Source organism: Plasmodium brasilianum, chromosome 10 (assembly GCF_023973825.1).
Source record: "Plasmodium brasilianum strain Bolivian I chromosome 10, whole genome shotgun sequence".
NCBI classification, from domain to species: Eukaryota; Apicomplexa; class Aconoidasida; order Haemosporida; family Plasmodiidae; genus Plasmodium; species Plasmodium brasilianum.
The window spans coordinates 817,139-843,619 of record NC_090123.1 but is presented as its reverse complement, the minus strand read 5'-3'; the positions used below and the strand labels follow the sequence as shown (position 1 = coordinate 843,619).

General features: G+C 29.0%; 6 protein-coding genes across 6 annotated transcripts; 3 read left to right on the top strand and 3 right to left on the bottom strand.

Moving 5' to 3' along the window:
* Nucleotides 1-1,115: 1,115 nt before the first annotated feature.
* MKS88_003234 (RAP protein) lies at nt 1,116-4,662 on the top strand (the record flags this gene model as incomplete). Its single annotated transcript, XM_067216308.1, has 2 exons — nt 1,116-4,376; nt 4,564-4,662. 2 exons carry the CDS (start codon nt 1,116-1,118, stop codon nt 4,660-4,662), a joined length of 3,360 nt encoding a protein of 1,119 aa, XP_067072968.1.
* A 2,687-nt stretch (nt 4,663-7,349) lies between these two features.
* On the bottom strand, nt 7,350-8,593 carry MKS88_003233 (40S ribosomal protein S11; the record flags this gene model as incomplete). The annotated part of the gene is made up of 3 exons (XM_067216307.1): nt 7,350-7,455; nt 7,762-7,939; nt 8,422-8,593. 3 exons carry the CDS (start codon nt 8,591-8,593, stop codon nt 7,350-7,352), a joined length of 456 nt encoding a protein of 151 aa, XP_067072967.1.
* Nucleotides 8,594-11,625: 3,032 nt separating this feature from the next.
* Nucleotides 11,626-13,371, top strand: MKS88_003232 (tRNA pseudouridine synthase; the record flags this gene model as incomplete). The annotated part of the gene is made up of 1 exon (XM_067216306.1): nt 11,626-13,371. The coding sequence occupies one exon, from the start codon at nt 11,626-11,628 to the stop codon at nt 13,369-13,371; it is 1,746 nt and encodes a 581-aa protein (XP_067072966.1).
* Nucleotides 13,372-13,905: 534 nt separating this feature from the next.
* Nucleotides 13,906-14,997, bottom strand: MKS88_003231 (phosducin-like protein 1; the record flags this gene model as incomplete). The annotated part of the gene is made up of 1 exon (XM_067216305.1): nt 13,906-14,997. One exon carries the CDS (start codon nt 14,995-14,997, stop codon nt 13,906-13,908), a length of 1,092 nt encoding a protein of 363 aa, XP_067072965.1.
* Nucleotides 14,998-16,857: 1,860 nt separating this feature from the next.
* On the top strand, nt 16,858-19,930 carry MKS88_003230 (major facilitator superfamily domain-containing protein; the record flags this gene model as incomplete). The annotated part of the gene is made up of 6 exons (XM_067216304.1): nt 16,858-16,957; nt 17,531-17,601; nt 17,818-17,921; nt 18,100-18,160; nt 18,684-19,543; nt 19,798-19,930. 6 exons carry the CDS (start codon nt 16,858-16,860, stop codon nt 19,928-19,930), a joined length of 1,329 nt encoding a protein of 442 aa, XP_067072964.1.
* An 897-nt stretch (nt 19,931-20,827) lies between these two features.
* Nucleotides 20,828-25,312, bottom strand: MKS88_003229 (translation initiation factor IF-2; the record flags this gene model as incomplete). The annotated part of the gene is made up of 1 exon (XM_067216303.1): nt 20,828-25,312. The coding sequence occupies one exon, from the start codon at nt 25,310-25,312 to the stop codon at nt 20,828-20,830; it is 4,485 nt and encodes a 1,494-aa protein (XP_067072963.1).
* Nucleotides 25,313-26,481: the final 1,169 nt, after the last annotated feature.

Below are 26,481 nucleotides of genomic sequence, written 5' to 3'. Positions count from 1 at the left end.
TAAGTTTGATAAATATAGTATAATTACGATTTATATAATGTATTATGTATTATTTGAAAAAAAAAAAAAAAAAAAAAAGAATTACGTAATTTTGTGTGCATGTTTGGTTAATCTGTATATCAGCTAATTATAAAAAGGTAGTTTTAAAAAAAATTATAACTCCCATGTGTAAAAACTTCAATAGTGTTGTTCCATTATGGTGTTCCCTATTTTGTTTTGTTCATTAAATAATTACAAATATGAAAATATGCTTATATTAGATACGGATATAACGTAGAACTAATTACGTTTTTCTGTATGTCGCGAAATGAGCCCTAAATTGTATTTTTTTTTTTTTTTTTTTTAAAAAACTATTGTAGAAAAGAATAAAAAAAAAAAAAAAATAAATTACTCTTGACCGATAAATTAAAAAAAGTACGTTGCAAAGGGAACATAAAAAAGAATAATTCAACCATTGCATAAAATAAGAAAATTAAATGCTTACTTATGGTATTACGTATGTAGTGTATGGATATATGTACATATGTATGTATGTAATGATATATACAAAAAACACCCGCTGCACTATGTAAATTTACATTAGTACACATATGTGCTTACGTACTGTATGCATATATATAAGAAATTGGCTGAAAACGCTGATTGGAAAGCTCTACTCAAATTTCTCTTCACAGAGCAAATTGATAAAAACGAGCAAAAGACTTCTGCCTTACGTCTCTCGGAATGGGCTCTACATGTACTCTTAAGTGGTGAGGAAACGCCCAAATAGTATATACTGATATTTGTAAAGCAGTATCGTGAAAGTGTCGGTGAAATTTGCTTTTTTTACTTTTATTCTTCTTTTATTCTTCTTCTATTCTTCTTCTATTCTTCTTCTATTCTTCTTCTATTCTTCTTCTATTCTTCTTCTATTCTTCTTCCCTTTTATTCCTTTTTATTCCATTTTTATTCCATTTTATTCCATTTTTATTCCATTTTATTCCATTTTTATTCCATTTTATTCCATTTTATTCCATTTTATTCCATTTTATTCCACTTATTTCCTTTTATGTGGCTCATCATTGTATAGCGCAAGCTCCACCTTTTGGAACGTCGCTTAACCGATAGGAGAAAAAATGAAAAAACTCTCCATCAAAAACTTAGGCTCGCAAATTTTCTCTTTTAGTAACGTGCGTATAAAAAAATGTAATTTTTACAGTAATAAAAAAAAAAAAAATGAACTGTTCATAAATTCGAAAAGTGATCCTAACCTATTGAACTCGAAGGAAGATTTTGACGATGTACAGTTTGATGATAGATTTGCACCAGGGTTCAGTTTTGACCTGAATATTGAGGATAAAAAATGGAAGGAAGAGGAAAAAAACGAATATAAAAAGTTTATGAAAAGGGTACAAAATGGTAACATCACACCCAGTAAATTATACCAAACTGAAGCGATGGAAAATGTAAAGGAGGACAGAGAAATGGTAGACCAGATAAGGGACGACACAGAACCGATTAACCAGTCAGACTTCGCTATTGACAGAATTACTGAGAACATTTATATTACTGAAAAAAGGGAGGATAGTGAAATGAATCCATATGAACATACTAATAGCTCTAGCAAATTCGAAGCAGTGGTACATAACTACTATGAGGAAAAAAAGTATGATAAAAATATTAACACACAGAAGAAAAAAGATGTTAATAAAAATATAAACGATAAGTACATAGAAAAACAGATTCATCACCCACTGTGTTATAAAAAAAACAATGCCACTAGTAATAAATTAATTGAAGAATCAAATCATAGCGACCTTTTTAAATTCCTTGTTAATAGCAAGGAACAGAATATTGAACGGATGAAAGTCATGATAAATACTCTTAAAAAAAGAAAGAATATATTACTTGATGTAGAAGATGAATACAGGGATAAGTTCTTCTCTATACTTTTGTCCAATGTGGAAAGAATACCATATGAAGATTTAATTTATACAATTGATATTTTGTACGAGTTAAATATTAAAAATGTAGTTAGGGACTTGTCGTATGAAGTGATAAAAATGGTAAAAAACGAGAAGATAACGAATAACAAGATAACGAATAACAAGATAACGAATAACAAGATAACGAATAACAAGATAACGAATGACAAGATAACGAATGACAAGATAACGAATGACAAGATAACGAATGACAAGATAACGAATGACAAGATAACGAATGAAATGATAACTAATGAAATGATAACTAATGAAATGATAACGAATGAAATGATAACTAATGAAATGATAACGAATGAAATGATAACTAATGAAATGATAAGAAATGAAGAAGACGATTATCAACGTGAGCAACGCAAAATAAAGCTGTGCCTGCATTATGTAACTACATTAAATAAGTGCTCCCTATATTTTGCAGATTTTTATGATTTTTTAATTACCAAAATTAATTACATGAATAATAATGAGTTAGTTATATTTGCCAATGAATGCTTCAAACATAGCTTAAGAACGAAGCATTACCTCGATAAGATTGTAATTCTATGTGTACAGAAGGTAAGCGAGTTCGACCTACATACACTACAATCTCTCTACTATTCATTTCACTGCTTTTGTAAAGAATATTCAAATTTTTATAATTCCTCATTAACTATTATGATGACCAATGTGGACAAATTTAATATACCCTTTTACCGTCTCTTATTAAAAATAGCTAGCCACTTCAAACACGAGGAAAAGTATATAAATTTAATTGCACTGGTTAGTAACCGGCTAAGTGTGCATGTGCGAAATTTAAAAGAAGGAAAAGAAGTGCTCACAAAATGCAGTATTTATAAAAGCGCCGATTTAATGATGACTGGAACGGGGGATATGCAACATAAAGAAGGAAAACTTGACAAGGGCATAGAAGATGGGAGTTATCATAATTTTTTCCTAGAGGAACAACGAAATGACGGTAGAAGGGGGCAGACGAACGATACGGCTAACACATTTGTTGAAGATTCCAAAAATACCGTAAAAATGGAGATGGTCAAAGGTAGAGAAGACGAAGAAAAAGTAGAGGCAGGAGGAGTGAAAGAAGTCGTAGAAACAGAAGAGGCATACAAAGGTGGGAACGCAGTAGCAGAGATCGTGCATCCCCAGCAATATAGCTCGAAACTGATGAAGTGTAAAACGGAGGAGAAAATATTTACGGGCAGTGAACTTAAGGAGGATGAAAAAAGCATTAACGAGAAGAGCATTCAAATAATAAAGTGTTTAAGATACTTGGAGTATAGTAAAAGAAACAGGGAAGAAGTGAAAATTGTAGTGAACGATATATTCGAGTTAATGAAAGAAAATATGGAATGTATAAAATTATTAGAGATAGAAGATGTAGTCTATTGTATTGTTTGTTTCTCTTCATATAATAAAAGAATAGTATTATATAACAACTTATTAGATATATTATGTGAGAGATCAAATGAATTATTACATGCAAAAAACATTTCTTTATGGGCAATACCAATTATAAGCTTATCAAAAATAGCATGGTTTCATTTGAATTATATGACATATTTATTTGATTGTATAAAAGACAATTATGTATTAAATCGTTTGAATGTTTTTCAACTGCTGAAATTGTTATCATCTCTTGTTAAAATGAATATATATGATGAAAATATTTACAAAATTTTAATTGAGAAATTGTATAATGATTGGGATACCATAAAAAAAAAATTTATTGATATAGCTACTTTTTTATGGTCATGTGCATATGTTAATATTATATATAAACCATTATTTGATAGTTCCTATAAGTTGATAATAAATTTTTTAGAAAAACAATCACTAAGTAAAGATGCAATTGTATATAAAAATTGTTTTGTTAATATTACTTGGTCATTAATTGTTGCTAATTATCATAAGACACAAAATAATTTTGACAAAATTTTAAATATAACCTTTTTAAATAGAGACCCTAATGATTCTCAAGCGTTTAAAAGACTTCATCAAATTGCTGATGCATGTTTTAAGGAAATACCGAAAAGCTTAATTAATTTAAAATGTGTAGATAACATGTATAAATATTGCATGCATGAAAAATGTAAAATTTTGAGAAATGATTTTAACATATATAAAAAGGAAAAGGATGCTATAAAAGTTAGAAATAAAATATTAAATGAATTAATTCAAATATTAAAGAATTTCAATATTTCTTATGATGTTCAATTCGAGCCATATAATAATTGCCCTTATATAATTGATATCCTTCTTAATAGAGAAATGAAAATTGGCATATGCCTTTTTGGAAAGGAACATTTAATGAGAACTTTGAAAAAATCCTGCTGGGATTACCTCAACACCGGCTTCGTCTCTCTGCAGATGAGAATCCTCTTCGCGCACGGTTGGCGGGTAAGCAGCTATCGGTTGGACGTAGTTGAAAGCACTTTGACTCAACTTGCTTTACATTTGAGAGAAAATTTTTATTCATATATATATGTACTTATATATGCTGATGTTATTCATTTTGCTTTTTTTTTTTCTTTTTTGTTTTTTCGTTTCTATCCTTTTTTTTTTTTTTTTTTTTTTCCATTTTTAGATTATCCCTATCAACGCGGGAACGTGGCTTCAACTGAACAATGATGAGAAAAGGACCTTCTTATATGAATGTTTCAAGCGACATTCCATCCAAATATAAATATCAGTGTGAGGGTAAAACATTTTTAGAAAAAAAAAAAAAAGAAAATTTTCCCCAAAATAGCTGTTTTTATATCGCTAAAAATGTTTATATTTTACAAAATTGGGATGGATTTCCCCTACCTTGTTATTAATTCTTGTGCAATTTTCACGACACACACGTATTTTTATTCTTCATTTTTTCTGATATATATAGGATTCATAATTTTTTAAAAGCTCCTTTATACGTTAAATATTTACAACTCTATGTGCCATTATTTCTGACTGTTTTAATGTACTTCCCAAATGTGGATAATTTTAATATGAGAAAAATGTTTGCACAAGTTTTAATTTATTTTGTCTATTTTGTTGAGTTTGTTACCCCCCGTCCTACAATTTTATGTTGTGGCATTTTGCTGTAATTATATTTTACTATATTTTACTATATTATACTGTATTATATTTTATTATATTTTACTTTACTATACTGTATTATATTTTACTATATTTTACTATATTATACTGTATTATATTTTATTATATTTTACTTTACTATACTGTATTATATTTTACTATATTTTACTATATTATACTGTATTACATTTCATTATATTTTACTTTACTATACTGTATTATATTTTACTATATTTTACCATATTATACTGTATTATATTTTATTATATTTTACCATATTATACTGTATTATATTTTACTATATTATATTTTACTATGTTATATTTTCTTTTTTTTTTTTAATTAACCATAAATCTGCGCAAAATATTTTGTGTACAACATTTTTCCGTGGAAAGAATGATACTTTTTTTTTTTTTTTTTTTTTTTGTCAATTTCGTATAATGTGCAAAATTTTGTTTGTTAATAATCTTATTCGTTTTATCACTCGTCAACTCTAATGTTAAGAAATAAATAGAGACCTTATTTTGTTCATTTTTATTTAGACATTTACAACGTTAAGAATATGCACACACTACATCAGCGGATATAAAAAGAGGAGTCTGCAAAAAAATATTGTGTAACGTTTTCATAATAATAATACAAAAAAAAAAAAAATTTTATCAACAATTTTACCAAATTAAAAGGGTACAAAACTCGCTAGGCATTCGTGGGTCCACTCGTCTGTAAGTTTCCTTCTGCGGGAATAATTTAAGAGTCTTCCGTATCATACACATATATATATGTGTACATGTTTATATTTTTTTTTTTTTTTTTCTTTTTCAAGACATGCATTATTTTTCATTTATGAGTTATCCGACAAGTGTTTCTCTTTATCTTTATTAAATTTTAAATGAAATTATTAATTTGTACAGTTAAGGATATGAACAGTGTGATGTGCTTGGATCATAAGGAATTTTACGAAAATGAGTAAAAAGAACTGCACTGATTGTTTTAGTAGCTTTTTACAATATTATAATATATTTCTTTTTATAAAAAAGAAATGAGAACAAATGAGAACAGCAAATGAGAGCAACGAATGAGAACAGCAAATGAGAGCAACAAATGAGAACAGCAAATGAGAACAACGAATGAGAACAGCAAATGAGAGCAACGAATGAGAACAGCAAATGAGAGCAACAAATGAGAACAGCAAATGAGAACAACGAATGAGAACAGCAAATGAGAGCAACGAATGAGAACAGCAAATGAGAGCAACAAATATGAACATCAAATGAGAGCAACAAATGAGAACAGCAAATGAGAGCAACAAATATGAACATCAAATAAGGATAACAAATAGTAGTATACTGTAAAAATGTCCCAATTTGCCATCTCATCGCAATAAAAAAATTTTGTTTTCATTACGTATTATATTAATCCAGTAAGTGGTCAAATATTCTTTTAAATTGTATGACCGCCTTTTTTATTTTTTTCTCATTGCATACGTGTCGTTCTTTGTTCATGCACGCACATATATATATGAATTTACACCGAACGTGTACAAACAACATTACAGTTATACGATGCGTTAAAACGAGTAAATCCTTCTTCTCAAAACGCCTCCTATTATTCTGCTGCGTTAATAGGTGAATATTTAAAGCCCCTTTGACCTCATCCTTTTTGTAAAATTGCTAACATATATTTGTGTGCGTGCAAACGTGCATACAAATATGTACATGTACATATCTTCGCGAAAGGATAGGAAAAAACCCTAACTTTTCATCATATGGGTAAAAAAATATAAACTTATTAAAAATGTGAAAATTTTAAGTTTTTTAAATTGCAAAAGTAATGCTATAAATATATATATGAATTTATAAATATATGAAATAATATATATATATTCATAAATAACTGTTCATGCGTACACAAGTGGACATATTGTATGCCTATGGATATTTTTACATACACACATTATAAGCACGAGTGTGTACGTATGAGAAAAAACAGATAAAAAAATAAAAAAGCATGAATAAAATATTCTTAATAAAAATTCAAATTTTTATTAATATTCATAATAAAATTTATATTCTCTAAGAAATTAAAAAGTATGGTAATTCATGATATATATTTCCCCATTTCTTCTTTATAACTGTAACGTATTGGGTACAAAACTTTATTTCTATTATAACACTTTAATTTGTAAAAACAAATATATGTTCATATATTTAACCATAATTAGTCAAGAAAAAAAAAAAAAAAAAAAAAGTAATCACATTTTTTTTTTTCTTTATAATGTAAATATAAAATAATAATTTATAAACGTCTTCCTCTTCTTCCTGACTTTTTTCTCGTCGAATCAGTTGGTATTGGTGTAACGTCTTCTATCCTCCCAATTTTTAATCCTGAACGGGCCAAGGCTCTATAAGTGTAAAGTACGATAGTAGGGGTGAATAAATAAGTAAATATATAAATGTATATATGTATGTGTGCATGTATGTATGTATTTACGTACATATATATATATATATATATATATATATACTAATTCGAAAAATGCGGAGAATATATAATATAGGCCCGGATTCGAATATATGTGCACACATTTTTGCAACAGTATACATTTTTACTGTTTTGTTTCCTGTATGTATTTGATTATTTGTATATTTACATATTTTTTATTTTCATTTGTATATGTATTTTTTTTTTTTTTTTTTTTTGTTTTTACCTTAACGCTGACTGTGCCCCTGGACCGGGTGTCTTTGATTTGGTACCACCTGACGCTCTTAATTTTATGTGAATAGCTGAAACACCTAGTTCTTTTAATCGCGCAGCCACATCCTGTGCTGCCATCATAGCAGCGTATGGACTTGACTCATCTCTATCCGCTTTGACTTTCATTCCACCTGTTTGAAACAAAAACAAAGAAGAAAAATGGGCAAATTGGAAATATACTCAAAATGGGAAATATGCGCAAAATGGGAAAATAAGAAATATGTAAAAAATTCGTAATCCTGTTCTCACGATGAACTAAAAAATTAGCATACACAGTCAACACATTTACGGACTTAACAATATTTGATAATGGAAAAAAAAGGCAACGAGGGAAATAAATCACATACATAAAATATATATATATATATATATGTTTGTATTTATATATACATAAACGTAGTGAGCAAATTAAACTTCTTATTTCCTCGATGTCCCCATTTTAATATATCTCCTTTAGTCATAAGACTTATATAAATACACATATATAAAAAATAGGTGCAGCATGCTTATTATTTCTTCTCTTTTTATTTCTTTTCCTTTCCTTTCTTTTTCCAATTTTTTTATTTCTCCTTCTCTTAATTTTTAATTTTTAATGTTTAATTTTTAAACCAACCTGTTATTCTTACTAAGGTTTCCCTGCCACTTAAATCTGTCACATGTATAAATGTATCATTAAATGAAGCAAAAATATGAGCAACCCCAAAAACTAGTTCTCCTTCATTTGCTTGAGGACCCGAAATTACTGCCGTTTCCGGCTGAGGTGTTTTTACTTTTTTTGATGCCATAATAGCGAAATGGTGTTATATGTACTCACGAATGTATTTATTTATGTATATAGAAATGTTAATGTACAAAGCTGCTTTTTCGTAACTACAAACTTACTTATAACTGTGTTTACGTTCTCGTTAATTTTTTGTTGAACTTTCGTTCATCAGTGTTTTAATGAATTATATAAATTAAATGAATTATATAAATTAAATGAATTATATTAAATGTGTTTTACTTATTTATTTTATTTTGTTTTTTTTAAATATACAAAATTACATATGCAATAAAAAAATAAAATAAAACGTACATACGAATACACATACATATATATATTTATACATACATATATATATATATATATATGTATAAATATATATATATATAAGTACGTACGTACGTACGCAATATACGTATTAACAAGGCTCCCCCCCGCTGACAGTTTTAAACGTTTATAATATATTTGCTTGTACCAGTTATTTGTTTTTTTCCTTTTGATTTTTTAAAGCTACAATTTTTAATAATTTGCAAAGTGAGAACAAAAAATACACAACTTTATTCTTTATTTTATTTTACATTATCTTTTCTTATCTTGTGTTATCATTTTATAATTTTTTTTTTTTTTATGTTAAAATTGTACTGTACGCAAGGGTGTGAACAGAAAAGCGAAGTTAAATTACTGCGGGTAGAAATACATAGAAAAAAGAAAACAATATTTATGATTACTACTAAAATGGAGAAAAAAAATAAAAAACTATCAGTTGATGATTATTTGATCATTACGTTGTTATGTATACAAATATATACGTATATGTATATATATATGCATGTATATATTATTCCATTGAGGCTCCAGAGAACACATAAATAACAAAGAAATGTAGATTATACGTATATATTATATGTATATTTATATCTGTAATATGGGGGTATTTCGTACCTTCTTCACAGTGTGGTATTTTTTTATTTTTATTTTTTTTTTTTTTTTTGTATTGTTTCAACTGGGAAAAGTTAAAAGACCATAATGAAATAAAATAAAAAAAAAAAATAAAAATAATTTTTTTTTCTTTTTTATATAGGAGTAATTTATAATATATCATTACAATATCTTAATGAAATTCTTCGATAAGGGTAACTCTCTATGCATTATTATGTTCACACGAAAAAACCTCTTTCGTCACTTGGAACTGTTTCACAAATGCTAACAGTATATATTCACTAATATTATAATAGAAATATATAATACTACGCCGTTACCTACGAACATTCTTATAATATGTACGTAAATATATGTATACGTAGGTTACATTTTACATACATATATATATATATATATATATATATTTATATATGCTCTTATTATGTATGTATATGTACGGAAGGCATAATTAATTTTTGGATAACTACTTTAAGGCAAATTTACAAATTCGTTTCAATTTTCAAAATAGTAGAACAAAAAAGAAAAAAAAAAAAATTTCGTAAATAAAAGCTTTTTTTTTTTTTTTTTTATTATTTATAATATCCTTTGCCATTGGGATTATCCTTGTAAAGTTCTCCTTTTACATAACAATTTTTTAGATAGGGAAAAAAAATATGTGCACGCATGTTATAGGGATAAGGGTATATATGTAACTATAGCGTGTATATGTAGGAGTACATAATTATACCGTGTATATAGGTATAGAATTACACGGTTTATTTGTATGTATATAGGTGTAGCTGTGTATGCATGCATGTACCCTACCATTTTACATCTTTTCAAAAAATTTTAAAATTTTAAAAGCGTGGTAATTATGAAAAGAGAAAAAGGCTCATTCGAATTACGAAGAAAAGAGCTTTTAATTTTTTTTTTTTTTTTCATGTAATTATTTCATTCGTTATAACGCCAAATAGCTCCAGGTGAATAATACTTTTAAAAAATTGTTATTATGAAATATATTAACTTGTTACCCCTCTTTATTTCTTTTTTTGCTGTTCTATTTTGCATCGCTTTATTTATACAACTCATCTAATTCGATGGTGGCCCGCATATAAAAATATGTATGATATATTATATACGTATATATACCTATATATATATACCTATATATATATATATATATATATATATATATATATATATACATATTTCTGTATTTACGTACGTATGTATTTAAAAAAAGGTAGACGATTAATACCACGTTTATGCCTATAGGGTATATTTTTTTGAAGTTTGTATTTTGCTTATTAAAATAAAAATCTGTTGCTAAGATAAATATTTGCCCGAACTCAAATGCCCATTATTTTATATGTCCGTTGAATATACAAAATAATACGGCATGATATGTTATATGTTATATGTTAGATGTTATATGTTAGATGTTATATGTTATATGTTAGATGTTATATGTTATATGTTAGATGTTATATGTTATATGTTATATGTTAGATGTTATATGTTATATGTTATATGTTAGATGTTATATGTTATATGTTAGATGTTATATGTTAGATGTTATATGTTATATGTTAGATGTTATATGTTAGATGTTATATGTTATATGTTAGATGTTATAACAAGGTATACTTTAGCTTGATATGACGACATCAGATGATGCAGTTGTAACTTGGATGAACATTATTCGATAGGCTTTTAAGTAGAGTTATGTACACCGAAATGATTGATCAGCTGACTAGCGAATAGGCATTGAATATTTTGCATAAATACATGCCTGTATCGGATGATGCACATATGTTTACATAAGTATGTATATGTAAATCTACTTATTACATATTTCTAATACACGCTCGTGGGTAGACATACGTCTAACATATGTGTATATGTTCCATTGGCTTGTCTGCCCACTCAGGACATCTTCATCCATACATGCGTTAAAAATGATCATTTCAATATGCTTTCATTTTTTGACTGCGTAAAATGTAATAAAAAGGAGGATATGTTTTAAAAATTAATATGATTCTTTTTCGTCTGTTACTATATGTATTATGCATCATCTTAAAAGTAAAGATACATAGTAAGAGGATATACAACAGAATTAGAAGAGAAACATTAATGTATGTGGACCGTCAGTCTGTGGTAGTACATTTTGGAATAAAAAAGTTGAGTAAGGTAAAAAGGGAAAATAAGAGTAGCATGATAATGAGTAATAGTGCGGATGTAAATATTGACACTAATGTAGGCGCGAATGCTAATGTTGACGCTAACACCGAAACGCATATACAAACATGCTCACCAAATAGGGAAAAATTAACGAACATTCTCATAGTTGTTGATTTCGATGGTACAAATTATAGCGGTTGGACAGGAGTAGAAAATGGTAGTCAAGTATATTTAAATGCAGTGAAGAATTATAAAAGTGTAAACAGAATTAAAAAAAAGGATGAATATAAATTTAGGACAGTACAGAACACGTTATTGAATAGTATTTTAAAAATACATGGGTACTATGAAACTATTATACCTCATTTAGATACTGAACCGAACTCTTTAAAACCATTCGATTTTATAGGAGTAAGTAGAACAGATAAAGGAGTGCATGCAAAAGAATACATATGTCAGTATATATCTTACGAAAGGAAACCACCTTGCAATGGAAATATGATACAAATAAAAAGAGCATTAAACAGTATATTAAATAAAGATATTAAAGTTTTAGGAGTACTTAATTCCCCATGTGCTAATTTTAATGTGAGATATCATAATTTTGGCAAAATTTATGTTTACAATTTAGATGTTAGAGTACCTAGTCAGCCATTCGAAAGAAACTATGCCTGGCAGTTGTACGATGATCCTCGGTTTTCCTTTCTACTGAAGAAGAATACGAACTGTGCCGGCATTAGCGGTACTAGTGGTACTGGAGGCAGTAGCAGCAATGGGGGGTGTGGTGCGCAAGGCAAGTCAAGCTCTAAATGTAGTATTGAACCAAATTTAAATTTCCTTTTTGATGAAAATGTTGATTCATGTGAGTGTCAAGAGGTAAAGGCAAACAGAGGCAACTGCATTGATTCACTTGAAAGATTAAAGATTGAAAACCAGGCAGAGGATGGATTAGACTCCATATTGCCAAACAAACAAAATTGCGTAGATAATATGTCAAGTTCTGTCAACATGAATGAATGCCCCACTGTAACGGAGAAGAAACAAATGGATGACCAAGTGGATAACCAAATGGATGACCAAGTGGATAACCAAATGGATGACCAAGTGGATAATCAAATGGACAACCAAGTGGATAATCAAATGGACAACCAAGTGGATAATCAAATGGGCAACCAAGTGGATAATCAAATGGACAACCAAGTAATCGACCTGTTTAATGAAAATTTAAAAAGTAGATATGCCAACATAACGCACAGTCTGAATATAATGAATAACGTAGAAGAAACAAGGTTGCATATTTCATGCGATATAGATAAAATTAAAAAATGCTCCAAATTGTTTGTGGGTTATCATAATTTTGAATGTTTTCGAAGTACTTTAAAGGGAACTGAGAAATTAAGAAAAATTAATACCTATTGTAATATACACTTTTTGGATGTATACAAAATACGAAATAATTTATATCAATTTGTTATTCAAGGAGATAGGTTCTTATATCATATGGTTAGAATAATAATAGGTACTCTTGTTCAAATTGGTGTTGGGCTTTTAAAAATTCAGGATGTCAAAGATGCGTTATATTCGTCTATACCACTCAAAGTAAAATTATGTGCTCCTTCTCAGGGGCTATGTTTAAGCAAGGTATTGTTTCCCCCTGCTCTTCGAAGCACCATCAACGCATCGATTCTTTCCAATTAGACTAGGCTACTATCTATTACAGTTGTCTGAATGGAGAACAAGCGCGTGTTAATAAGTATACTTTTAATCTCCAGATATATGTACATATGTATATACACACGTATGTATTTTTCGTTGTGCTTCATTATTTTTAACAGTCTCTTTTTTTTATTGTTTGTTTTGAAAAAAAAAAAAAAAAAAAAAAAAAAAAAAAGAATTTATTAGATGTTACTCCTTAGAATAGCGGTGTTTCTGTGTAGTGGTATAATTTGCTCGGCTATTAAAGTCTTGCTGGGTTAGCAAATCGGAAGTGCGTACATACATATGTGTATTAATGTGTAAGCTCATGGATAAGCTCGTTTGTGTATGGGTTTAAGTGCCTCCCCCTTATACGAACACAGCGCTGCTACTCCATTTTTACAGTCATGAAAAGTTCATTTGTAAAAATGCCCATTTTTTTTTTTTTTTTTTTTTTTTTTTAAAGTGAAGAAGTAATAATCCATACTACGTCATTCTATTTACCTTTTCTCCCAACAGCTAAATATTTTTTTCTTTCTAAAAATTGCTTCGCTTAATTTTGTTATCTAAGAGGGACGAGGAGTAACCAATGGATTTGACGTTCTTTTCGTGAGAGGAGAAGTCTCCTTCCTCGTCTTCGCTCGTCTTATATTTACTTCTAAACATGTTAAATGATGTGTAATGCTTTTTTGTGCTTCTAATTTTTTTTTTTTTATAACTCTCATTATTATTATTATTATCATTATCATCATCTGAGGATGCATATGAGTTCGTGTTTGAGTTCGCGTCTGAGTTCACAGGTGAGTTCTCATTATTCCTTCTCCCCTCAGAGTGCATATAATTGTTATGCTTTAAAATATCATATTTACTTAAAAATTTTTCAACAGATTTAATATTCAATTTGTTTGTACCTCCTTTTATATAATTTACCATGTTACATATTTGATGTATACAAGAACCGTTATAATAAATTAAAATGGTAGGTAGTTTTGACTCTGGATAATTTTCTATAATTTTGTTATATACACCTTTTGTAAATTTTATATATTTATGTTTATTAGCCATTTGTTTTAAAATATTATTTAAAATTGTGCATGATATAACATTGTCTGAATATAAATGTAAAACAACGTGAGTACCTTTTACACTTTTTTTTTTTTTTAAAATTGCTTCTTCATCTTTTCGTTGGTACTTATCTCCTTCATCATATTCAACATATTCTTCTTCATCTTCATCTCCTTTTGTACTTTCTTCTACCGTTTTTTCCATATACTCATTCAATGGATTTCTCTTACTAGCTTCATTAATTTCTCGAAGAAAATTATCCTTCGATATATCATACAGCTCTCCATAAATTTCAAAAGCTCTATTTCTATTAATCTCATTTATACGATCAGTTTTGTATTTTTCAATAATTTTTAAATACTCTTCATCTATACAATTTTCTTCTATTAATGTTAACTCGTTTAAATTCTTCTTTTCTAAAGGGTTTACATTTTCCAGCTTATCAATATTTTTTAAATATATCTCTTCCTCTTTTATTTCTTTTTCCAATGGAGGCAGATTTCCAAATTTCCTCTGCAAGTCATCCCATTCAGTAGTTTCGCTAGTTGGATTGGTGGTTGACATTTTTTCAAGTAGTAAAAAAATCGATAAAAGTGAGCGGAAACCGAGCACAGGGTAAGTGGTAGCTGAGCAAAAGTTAAGCAGTAACTAGGCAAAGGGTAAGTAACAGCTAAAAAAAAAATATATGCTGCAACTGAACAAAGGTCAAGCAAGGGGTCCGCAAATGGAAGATAAAGAAATACAAATTCAAGCTGGTTCCTAAGTTGCCATACGTAATGTGTTCTTGCGAAAATTACGCGAACAAAGAGAAGTTATATATTTTATTATGCATAATAATATTTATGGAAAAAATGGCAAACAAAAAAGGATTATTAGAAATATATACCCATCATATATATATATATATGCATATATATTTATACTTACCTAGTATGAACAATATTATGCGCATAGGTGAAATAGTAACTCGATGAATAATTTCAAAAAACTGGGCTTATCATATCAAAATGGTATTACAATTTTTTTTTTTTTTTTTTTCTTTTTGAAAAAATTGGATTTGCAAGCATGGTCTTAATGTGACGTATAAGCTTACATTTGTGTTTGTAAATATGCAAATGGGAATTTTTTTTCTTTTTTTTTTTTTCCTTTTTTCCATCATCTCTAAAAAGCACTATTCAGCTTGTATACAAGGCTCACGTGTTCAGAAATTAATTCAAATCATGTAGAAGCAAAATCGAAGGGAAGGGTAAAAAATAATTAAAGCGAAATGGTTACTTTAACGTTAGTAACTATTAGCGTATGCATTATTTCATGCATTGATATATCCATGCACTTACGAACATGCTCCTGTTCCGTATTTACCGCAGAACGGAAAAGCTAAGGAACAAAATTTTAGTAAGAACATAACACATTTCGCAAAATGAAATTCTTAACTTTTTCCATTTGTTATTTTTAATTTTTGTTTTTTATATTATTTATTTTTATTATTTTTATTATTTTTATTATTTTTATTATTTTTATTATTTTTATTATTTTTTTTATTTTTATTAATTTTATTATTTTTATTATTTTTATTATTTTTTTTATTTTTATTATTTTTTTAATTTTTTTTTTTATCTTTCTTTACTTTCCCTCCCCACAAAAAAAAAATGGGCGTGATATAGAACAGAAAAAATGAAAGGGTAAAAATGTCCACAAAGATTTTTAGACATTATGTCATCATTTGCTCATATCTACAAAAATGTAAAAGTAGGAAAAATGATGAAAAAATGCGGAAAAAATGCGGAAAAAATGCGGAAAAAATGCGGAAAAAATGCGGAAAAAATGCGGAAAAAATGCGGAAAAAATGCGGAAAAAATATGCAATACATGGTACTGTATCGTTTATAAATTATTCTCTAAGATGAAAAAGAACAAAATGAAGCTGAACTGAACCTTTGAAATGATATGTAACTTCGTAGAGTATGTACACTTTCTTTTACGTATATAGGTGCACATAAATATAAATGTATATATATATATATATTTATATATTTATATATTTATATATTTATATATTTATATATGTACAAATATACATGTGCATGTGTACATGTGTACATTTGATGCTACAAAAAAATATTCGAACGTCGACACATATCGCATGCTTTTTTTTACACTGCAATTATGTTATATTTTCCTATTATTAATTTTTATGCTGAATAAAACATGCTTTGTCCTTTTTTCCCCCTTTGAATTGTTTATCTACTAATAAATAATTTTTTTTTTTGTCCAAATTTTTAATTCTATGTTTTCTCTTTTCGTTTGGTCTTGTTAGTTCATACCAGAAAAAAAAAAAAAAAAAAAAAAAAGAACAGCAACAATAACGCTAGCAGTAACGCGAACAATAACACTAGTAATACCAATTTAAAAAAAATTTGAAAAAATGGATGTTACGTCTACTCTACTAGATAAGAGCAAAAACCTTGCGGATGACCCATCGGAGGTTCTTCCCGAAACAAGGAAATTTTTTGTTTCTTCAATTGGTAATATCATAACATTAAATAAATTATTTGAAAACAAAAACGCATTTATTAAATTAAATGAACAGGGCAGGAATACCAAAAAAGCTGTAAACAGCAAGTCCATATTTTTGTTTGCAATTTTTCGTGTATATCCTTCAAATGGGGAACCCATTTATTTTATATTTTGTTCCTCTGGGGGCTATGTACATGCATAAATATGTTTCTATGTTCGTAAGTTAACATGTTCATATGTTCGTATGTACGTATGTTCATATGTTCGTATGTACGTATGTTCATATATTCGTATGTACGTATGTTCACATGTACGTATGTACGTATGTTCATATATTCGTATGTACGTATGTTCACATGTTCGTATGTACATATATACGTATGTTTATTTTGCTTAACGTTCAAGAAAAATTACTTCGTTCCGCCATATAAAAGGAAATTAAAATGAATTAATGCGATAAAAAAAAAAAAAAAAAAAAAAAAAGTAAGTCAAGATAGGACTACACAGGATCACACAACACAATGCAACAGAACGCACAGACGTATCCATTTTATCGTAATAAACGTTTTATCATTTTGCAGGTAAAGCACATTTGATAAATTCCCTATATGGAATTGGTTATACCATACAAATTGCAATGTTGCCTTATATGGTAAAGAGATCTGTGTACATAACCTTGTATTGGTCTTTTTTTTTAAAGAAAAACATTAACGAATGAAGTGGTTAATGATAAATTATTGACGAATGAATGATGAGATAACGAATTAACGAATGAGTTAACGATTCAGCTGATAGGCGAGTTGCATATGTACACATGTAATTAATTCTCATGGCTACCTTTTTTTTTTTTTTTTTTTTTTTTTTCTAGCTAATAAGCACCCATACAGGCATTGAACATAACGGATATTTACTGACCTTTTTTTCACTCCTACAATTTGTGGGATCCATATTTTTTGGGAGATTAGCAGACATGTGAAATGAAAAAAATAAAAATAGTGAAAGTGTCAGTCGTTATAGATCTGCAGTATTATACATCAAAGCGATTTTTATTTTATGTTTCTTTTTTTTATTTTATTTCATAAGTTATATATTTTTTTTTTTTTTTTTTTTTTTTTGTACTTGTAATTATTTACTCATTTTTGTCAAATAGATGGGGAGTAAAGAAGTCCTTTTACTTATCGTTAAGTTCCTCTAGCGTAATGTACCTACTGGTAAGGACTGATGCAGAAAACAAGAAATTAAATAAAAAAACAATAAAAAAAAATAGAATAAAATGAAACAAAATAGAATAAAATGAAACAAAATAGAACAAAATGAAACAGAATAGGGCAAAATGAAACAGAATAGGGCAAAATGAAACAGAATAGGGCAAAATGAAACAGAATAGGGCAAAATGAAACAGAATAGGACAAAATGAAACAGAATAGGACAAAATGAAACAGAATAGGACAAAATGAAACAGAATAGGACAAAATGAAACAAAAAAAAAATAATATAGCTCTTTTTATTTTGTGCTTTTGTGTGTGAAAATTTTTCTTTTTTTCTTTTTTTAAACATGTAAATGTTAGCACTACACGCATGTGGACTTATGCACATATTCCTATGTTCATATGTACATATGTATGGAAGCATATATATATATATATATATATGTATATATATGTATATATATCCATAAACACATGCATACATATATACATACATATATATCTTCAAATGTATGCACGTGTGCAGTTAACGGTGTGCGAATCGACATGGGCCTACTACATAAGTTTTATCCCGTCGTTTTTCATGCAAACCTTTCAAGCTTCATCCTTGTTAGTGTGTCTAAAAACGGATAGTGATAAAAGAACGGCTGCGATTGGATATCTAAATTTAAGTTATGGAACGGGTATAATATTAGGTAGCTTCCTAGCTGGAATTATGGTAAATTTTTTTGGGTCGAGAGGAAATTTACTTATTGCTTTTTTATCACAGCTATTAGCATTATATATAGCTAAAACATTAGAAGAGGACCCTAAATTATTGAAAAATGCTAATTTAGAAAAGATAAAAATTAAGGAAATTTTTACAAGTATTCATAATGAATACAAGAGAGTATTGAATTTATTTAAAAAAACATACGGCATTTGTTTATTAATACTATTTGGATTATTACCTATATTGATGACAAAATTTGCTTTTGCCCCTGTTGTTGTTGATATGTTCAAATTGACACCATCTCATACATCTTATTTGATGACCTATGCAGGCATTTTAACCATAATAGCAGAAGGAATATTTGCTCCTTACTTGAGTTCATTATTAGGTGATATGATATGTTGTAAGTTCTCTATACCTTTGACTTTAGCTGGATTTCTATTATTATCCTTATGTGGTGCTAATGAGTCCTTGGTTTTAATCTTTATGTCTATACCTCTTTGTGGGGGGGCCTTGCTATATATATGTGGGACTAGCCAAATGACAAAGAGAGTAGAGGAATCTGAGCTTGGTTCAGTCATTGGTTTAAACACTTCTATTTTTTACGCTGTTACTATAATAGCGCCCTATTTAGCCTTTAAGTCGTATATTTCCCTAGGCTTAGGCTTATACTGGTACGTTCGATGGCACAAAAAATGAGCAGAAATGCGCACACGACAGCGTATAGCATACATGACCGCATGTGCATAAACATAGATGACACACACGTATAAGCATACATACGTACATGCATACATACATACATGCATACCTACGTACATGCATACCTAAGTACACGCATACCTACGTACATGCATACCTCGTAGACACGCACTTACATACACGTATCTGTACGTTTACCGCCTCAATGGCGCTCTTCTTTTTATAGGCTACTATGCGCTTGCATTTGCTTAGTGCTCACCACATATATTTTCGTTCTTGATAAGTCCACGTTACAAATTTTTAAAGACGATAGCGATAGCTTGGAAACAATGTTCTCCAGCATAACGTCCATTTTGTAGAGCCACTCAAACGTATCGCGTCCTATGGATGTATGATAAATTCATACTGCTAAATGTTTTGCAGGAAAGCGGGAACCCGTTACATGCATACGTATTACCCACGTGCTTACTTTTATATATTTTATGCATTTAGCGTATTTTGATTGTTAAGTTTATTCGTCTATATTAATTCTGTTTTTGTTTGTTTTTTTGATTCTTCTTTTTTTTTTTTTTTTTTTTTTTTGCCCGCTTGTATGAATGAGAGCAACTGTTTTTAGCTAGTTTGTCGGTGAGACAAAAAAAAAAAAAAAAAAAAAAAAAAATGTAGCATAATTTTGTGTTCTGCTCCATTATAAAGCAATTACACATCAATTTTTTTTAATTTTTATAAAATAAATTATACTTTTGTTTGTTTGTTTTTTTTTTTTTTTTAAAAAAAAGAAGAAATGTAAAAATGTAAGCTCTATATATAAAACAACAGTTTTAATTTAATGAAAAGAGTTAACAAATATAGAAAGTTTACATAATTTATGTGTGCAAATTCGCATATATAAATATAAGATTTAAAAAAAGGGAGAATAGTTCGTAGTTTAAAACGAATAATAGAACAAAGCTTGGCGGAATATACCAGTAGGTTATAAATAATTAAAAATATTACAAATAAAAACATTTGAAAAGAGAGATAATTCTTTGAATACAAGAAAAAAAAAAAAAATTATTTTTGAGTAATCCCTTTAAAGGTTAAGAAGACTGCTTGGAGAAGGTAATAAAACCCTCAGCATTAACATCCATCAGCATATACGCGAAAACATGCAGACACTTAAACAGGAAAATACACATACATAACCCACGTATGCCCGTGAAATCGAATTAATATGCTGCATCATCCGTAGTGCACTAGTCCCTCGAGGACAAGTTTTACTCTTCGTAGGATTCAATCACATCGTAAGGATCAAAGTCCACAAAGTTGTTAAAGCCCATTCCGCATTCCTCCCCTTCTGTAACTTGAGTTTTTTCCTCTTTAACAATTTTAAGAGAAACGATTTTACCAACATATATAACCTTGTCACCTCTGAGTATTCTCACATTACTGTTATTGCTAATAGTACCACATGTGACAATACAACCAGCCACTTTACCTAATTTTGATATATTAAAAACTTTTAAAATTTTAGCTCGTCCTTTAAATTGTCCACTCGGCTTTGTACTTAATTTGTTTCCCATTTCTTCTTTTACTTTTTCAACTAATTCGTAAAGAACGTTTGAAAAAATAATGCGGTAATTCGAATTTTTTGCATTTTTGGAATTTTTTTTAAAATTTTTTTCAAGTTTTACATTAAAGCCTATGATAACAGCATTAAAACTTAAAGCATACACAATATCGCTTGATGTAATATCTCCAATATTTGCATATATAACTTTATTCTTTACCTTAAAAATGGTATCTTCTCTTTCTAATTTGGTAAGAGAATTTTTTAAAACATCAATAGTTCCTTGTTTATCACATTTAATAAAATATTTTACGTAAATTGTCTTCAAACCTTTTTCATCTATATTGTCTGAATTATCCTCTGTTTCGTTCGTACAATCAGAATGTGGACCATCCGCTGAGTTAGACAACGATGGAGTTATTCCCCTCGTCTGTTTGTTCATGGTACTCCTTTCCGTCGATGAGATTTCCTTGTCCTCATTTGTGTCGTTTACCCCATGTATGTCCGAAGGCCTGTCTACATTTTTGGTTCTCCTTCCTCCTTCACGATTTGTAGAATCTCTCTTGCTCGATGTAGTGTTCGGTTCTTCATCGTCCACCTCATCATCGTCGTCGTCCTCCTCCTCATCATCACCATCTACAAACGTGTTGGCATTTTTTTCCTGTCCATTTTCGTTCGAAATAATAAATTTTTTGTACTTGTCAAAGACGTCCGTTGTTTCATCATTCGAATTGTACATATATGAGGTTAATATTTCGTTTTTATTATGCTCTGCAATGGATTGAGCTATGGATTCATTTTTTACTACATAGAACTTGTCCCCTGCTACTGGAATAGAATTTTTCTTATACCCCATTACCTTAATTGGATCAGAGGGATATGCATATTTAATATTTTTATTTAAATGATCTTTTAATATTTTAACCTTACCATATGAGGACCCAGTATAAAAGTAATCATTTATTTTCAATATGCCTTTTTGTAATAAGTTAATAGACACTATACCATTTTTATCCATATATGAATCTAAAATGATTCCCTCTGTTTGTTCCTTATTGTTCACATCTAAGTCCATAAATTCAGATTCTAAATAAATAGAATCCAATAATTTATTTATAGATTCGTCATTATATATGGAACATTGAATTAGTTGAATTTCTCCTCCATTCAGTTCTGTATATATATCGTAATACATCAAATCGTTCACAATTCTTTCCACTGATACATTTGCTAAGTCCACTTTTGTAATTGCAATAATAATTTTTATATTATATTCTTTTATTAATTTTATGCACTCAACCGTTTGTTCTTGTATACCCTCTTCACCTGATATAACTAAAACGCTTAAATCTGATACCTTAACACCTCTACTTCGAATAGACATAAATGCTTCATGACCTGGAGTATCAATAAGAGTAAAGCTGTACCCTTCTTTTACCTTAGCTTTAAATGCTCTTATGTTCTGCGTTATTAAACCAAATTCTTTGTTTCTTTCATTTGTTTTACATATGTAATCAAATAAAGACGTTTTCCCATGGTTAATGTGTCCAATAAATGTAATTACTATATTTCGTTTTGTTCCTTCCAAATTCTGCTTCTCCATCTCTGCCTTCCAATTACCCCCGCTGACCGGTAGGAGGTTCGCTGTTTTTCCTTTTTTTTTTTTTTTTGCCTTCGTTGCTGCTTCTCCTACAAGTGAAGCTTCTACCTCACCCGTGCCATTTTCATGTATCTGTTCCTCAACAAAGGGTGTATTTCGTTCCCTCACGACTTCCACCTCTCCGTCATTGGTTTCTTTACCTTGCTTATGAATATTCCTGTCCACTTCCCCTTGGGAAATGAGTACTTTGTGATTCACTTCTTGCTCCAGCTTATCAACACACGTTGCGTTAACCTCATCCGTGTTTATGTTAGAACAATTACGAACACTTAGTTCAGTAGAAGTCGTCTGAGGAATTATATTATAATTAATATTAAAATGTTCACAAGCTTTTTTTATTTGTTCATAATTTAGTACATAACTGGGATTGAGTTCTCTGCTTTCATTTATTATAAAAAATCGCTTGAGTGAAGATGTTGAAATTTTCGTAATTTTGGAAAACATGGAGAGTTTTATATTTTCGGTAAGATCACACGGTTTTGTAATTTTGTTTAATACATTATTACAATAAGAGGACGATTCTTTGATTTTTTTTGGGTAATTGTACTGGCTGTTATTTGCCCTCTTATTCTCTTTTTTGTAACTTACCCTAATATTAGTATGCTTAGTAATGTACCTATCTGCGATGTGCCTACTAACACCGTTAATGTTAGCATTGTTCTTTTCTTTACTATCGCCATAAATGGGATTTCGATTAGAACTAAATAAGCTCTGGCTATTTGTATACTCATCTACCGTATATATGTCACTACCATCTATACTACTTGTACCAAAGGAACTAGTAACCTTCGGTTTGTCCTTGTCTAATGTTTTTATATAATTCACTACCTTTTCAAATGTATTTGATTCTACAGGAATCGATAAAACATAATTAGATTTATAAGCACCATCTGATTCTCCTAAAATCTGTACATCTATTATGTCCCATATTTTGAATATCTTTGTGAAGTCTATAAAAGGAGCTATATGTCGCTCTTCCCACTCATTATGTGCACAGTTTTTTCTCAACTCCACATTGTTAGAAGTGCATTCCAAACTAATGTTTCCATAATCGCCTTTACTATCTTTTCTTTGTAAGAATAACTTTGACTTGTGCAAGTAACCTGTACTTCCATTTTTAAGAACCTTAACAAAACAGTATGCTTCACATATTTTTGTAATCATTCCCTTGGAGCAGTCCCATTTTGCCAACTTAATATCTTCATTAAATTTTATTACATTGGCTAGATAATACATATATTTTTTAAAATTTATACCTAAAATTTTAACAAAGACTTTTTGGTTTAGCTTAAAATAGCTATTCATATCATCTACGTCATTACCTAGATTTGCTTTGTTGATAAATAATAAACCATATGCATTAATATTTGCTATCTGAACACATATAACATTTCTACTAACGGAATGTACACGTCCTTCAAACGTTTTCCCAATATTTTTTTCGTTTAAAGAACTACCATTACCATATCCATCAAAGTTTGAAGGAATTTTCCTTGCTGTGTATTTGCTTCTATTAGTTGTATTTGTACCAGAATATTTGTCTTTTACGTTGTCATCATTATGCATGTTATTGATATTGCCACTAGAGAAGCTGTCCTTATAATTGATATTACCCCTATCCCCTCTTATGCCACTTCCATCAAGGGTGGGATCCTCTTCACTTTTTTTTTTCTTGTTGCTTCCCTCACTGCTACTTCCTGTGCGCGGTGTTTGCGACATATCCAGCATTTTCGATATGTTCGGTATGGGCGTATATACATTACCATCATGAACCTGTATTTGATCTTTCAAGTGGTCCGATGCATTCAAATATTGCTTGTTCCCCTCTGCAATAACCTTCTTAAAACTATAATTCTTTCTATGTTTCCATTTGTTTAATCCTTCATAATCCTGTATTTTTATGTTATTTCTCTCCTTGATTGATTCACAACTGTGTAATACTTCGACATATTCATCTTTTGTATTTTGTTGGTTATGTTCATGTTCGCTAATAGCTTTGCCTCCTGACTTATGTTCTTTCCTAAAGTCTTCTAAACATTTTATTACAGATTCTCTATGTTGACGTGCGAATATTTTGTTACTCCTTATGTAAGTACACCGTCTCTTTAGAATGTTATCTCCCTTTTGGAAGAAGTTAAAAGGATAAAGAAATAATGGTATTCTTTTTTCATTTTTTTCGTTCTTTTTCTTTTCTTTTTTTTTTTCCTGGTTTACCGCTTTCCAACAGAATTCCCCTTGTGTTGAAACATCGGAAATAAAAGTATGTTTCAAATTCTGTTTTAAATGACATAATTTGTATAAACCTGTAGCTTCTTTTGTCATTCCATTTGCATAGTTCAAGTTACTGTTACATCTTCTTAACAGAATAATCCTTCGGAAGTTCTTGTCCTGGAAGATGTTTCCATCTTGTTCTGTTTGTCCATAATTTTTTAAAAAAAGAATATTCGACTTGCTTTGTTTTAATTTATAAGAGCATATTAAATTTATTTGTGCTATTATTGTAACATATATCAATAATAATATGGAAGGCATATACAAAAACATAAAACACATTACTTCTCTGCTAAATTTAAATGAAAAGAATACATCTTTGCATGAGGATAAAAAAAAAAAAAAAAAAAAAAAAAGAAATCACTACGTGTTTGTAAGAATGAATTCCTGCTATATATTTACATTATTTTTATTTCCTGTACGCTTATACCTTTACTTCACTTTTGCTTCTCTCGCTCGCCTCCTTTTCGAATTTTATTCGTAATCTTTTCATTCATCACTTCTACATAATTATTTCGTCCCCTTTGTACATGCTGTACTTAACTGTTTTTATAATTTCTCTTATAGCTCGATGGCGCATTACATTAATGCTAATATATATATCGAGCATGTGTTTAACAAAATGGAGCACGCGAGTAGTAAAATAGAAAAAAAAGATAAAATTATTGCCGCTTCATATGCTCATGCAGATACATATGTACGTACGTAAGCATATATGTGTACATACACGTACGTACATATATATAATATACATATATATTCATGTATATGTATATATGTTCACATATTTATCGCTCTACAACCCACAACTTGCCATTTCAATGTTCCCTGTTGTTCTTATATATACATCACTGAAACTATTCATTTCGACACATACATAAATTCTTTATCCCCTTTGAAAAAAATAGTACTTTGGTTTGAACTTTGCATTAACAGTAGGGATATGGCATGGTACCAAATGAAAAAGATACAAACATAAGTACATAAATGCATACAAACATACGTACTTACATAAATGCATATATTAATGATTAAATATGTATGTAGATACTATGGGGGATGGTAGATACCAAAAATGATTAAGTATACGCATATGAAAAGGAAATAAAAAAAAAAAAAAAAAAAAAAACAGCTACTTCTATACAGTGTTACTATTACAACCTTATAACAAAAAAAAAAAAAAAAAAAAAAAAGAAAAGAAAAGAAAAGAAAAATACAATATTTTAATTCGTTCCTTTTGTGCAACCAGGATTATACATAAAATTACATACGTATATACATACACATAAATGCATACATACATATATCTATCTATATATACATATATATGTATCTATTTACATATGGGAATATATACGCATATATGCACTAACAATTATTGTACATACATATTTATATAAATATTATACATACATATACATAGGTATACA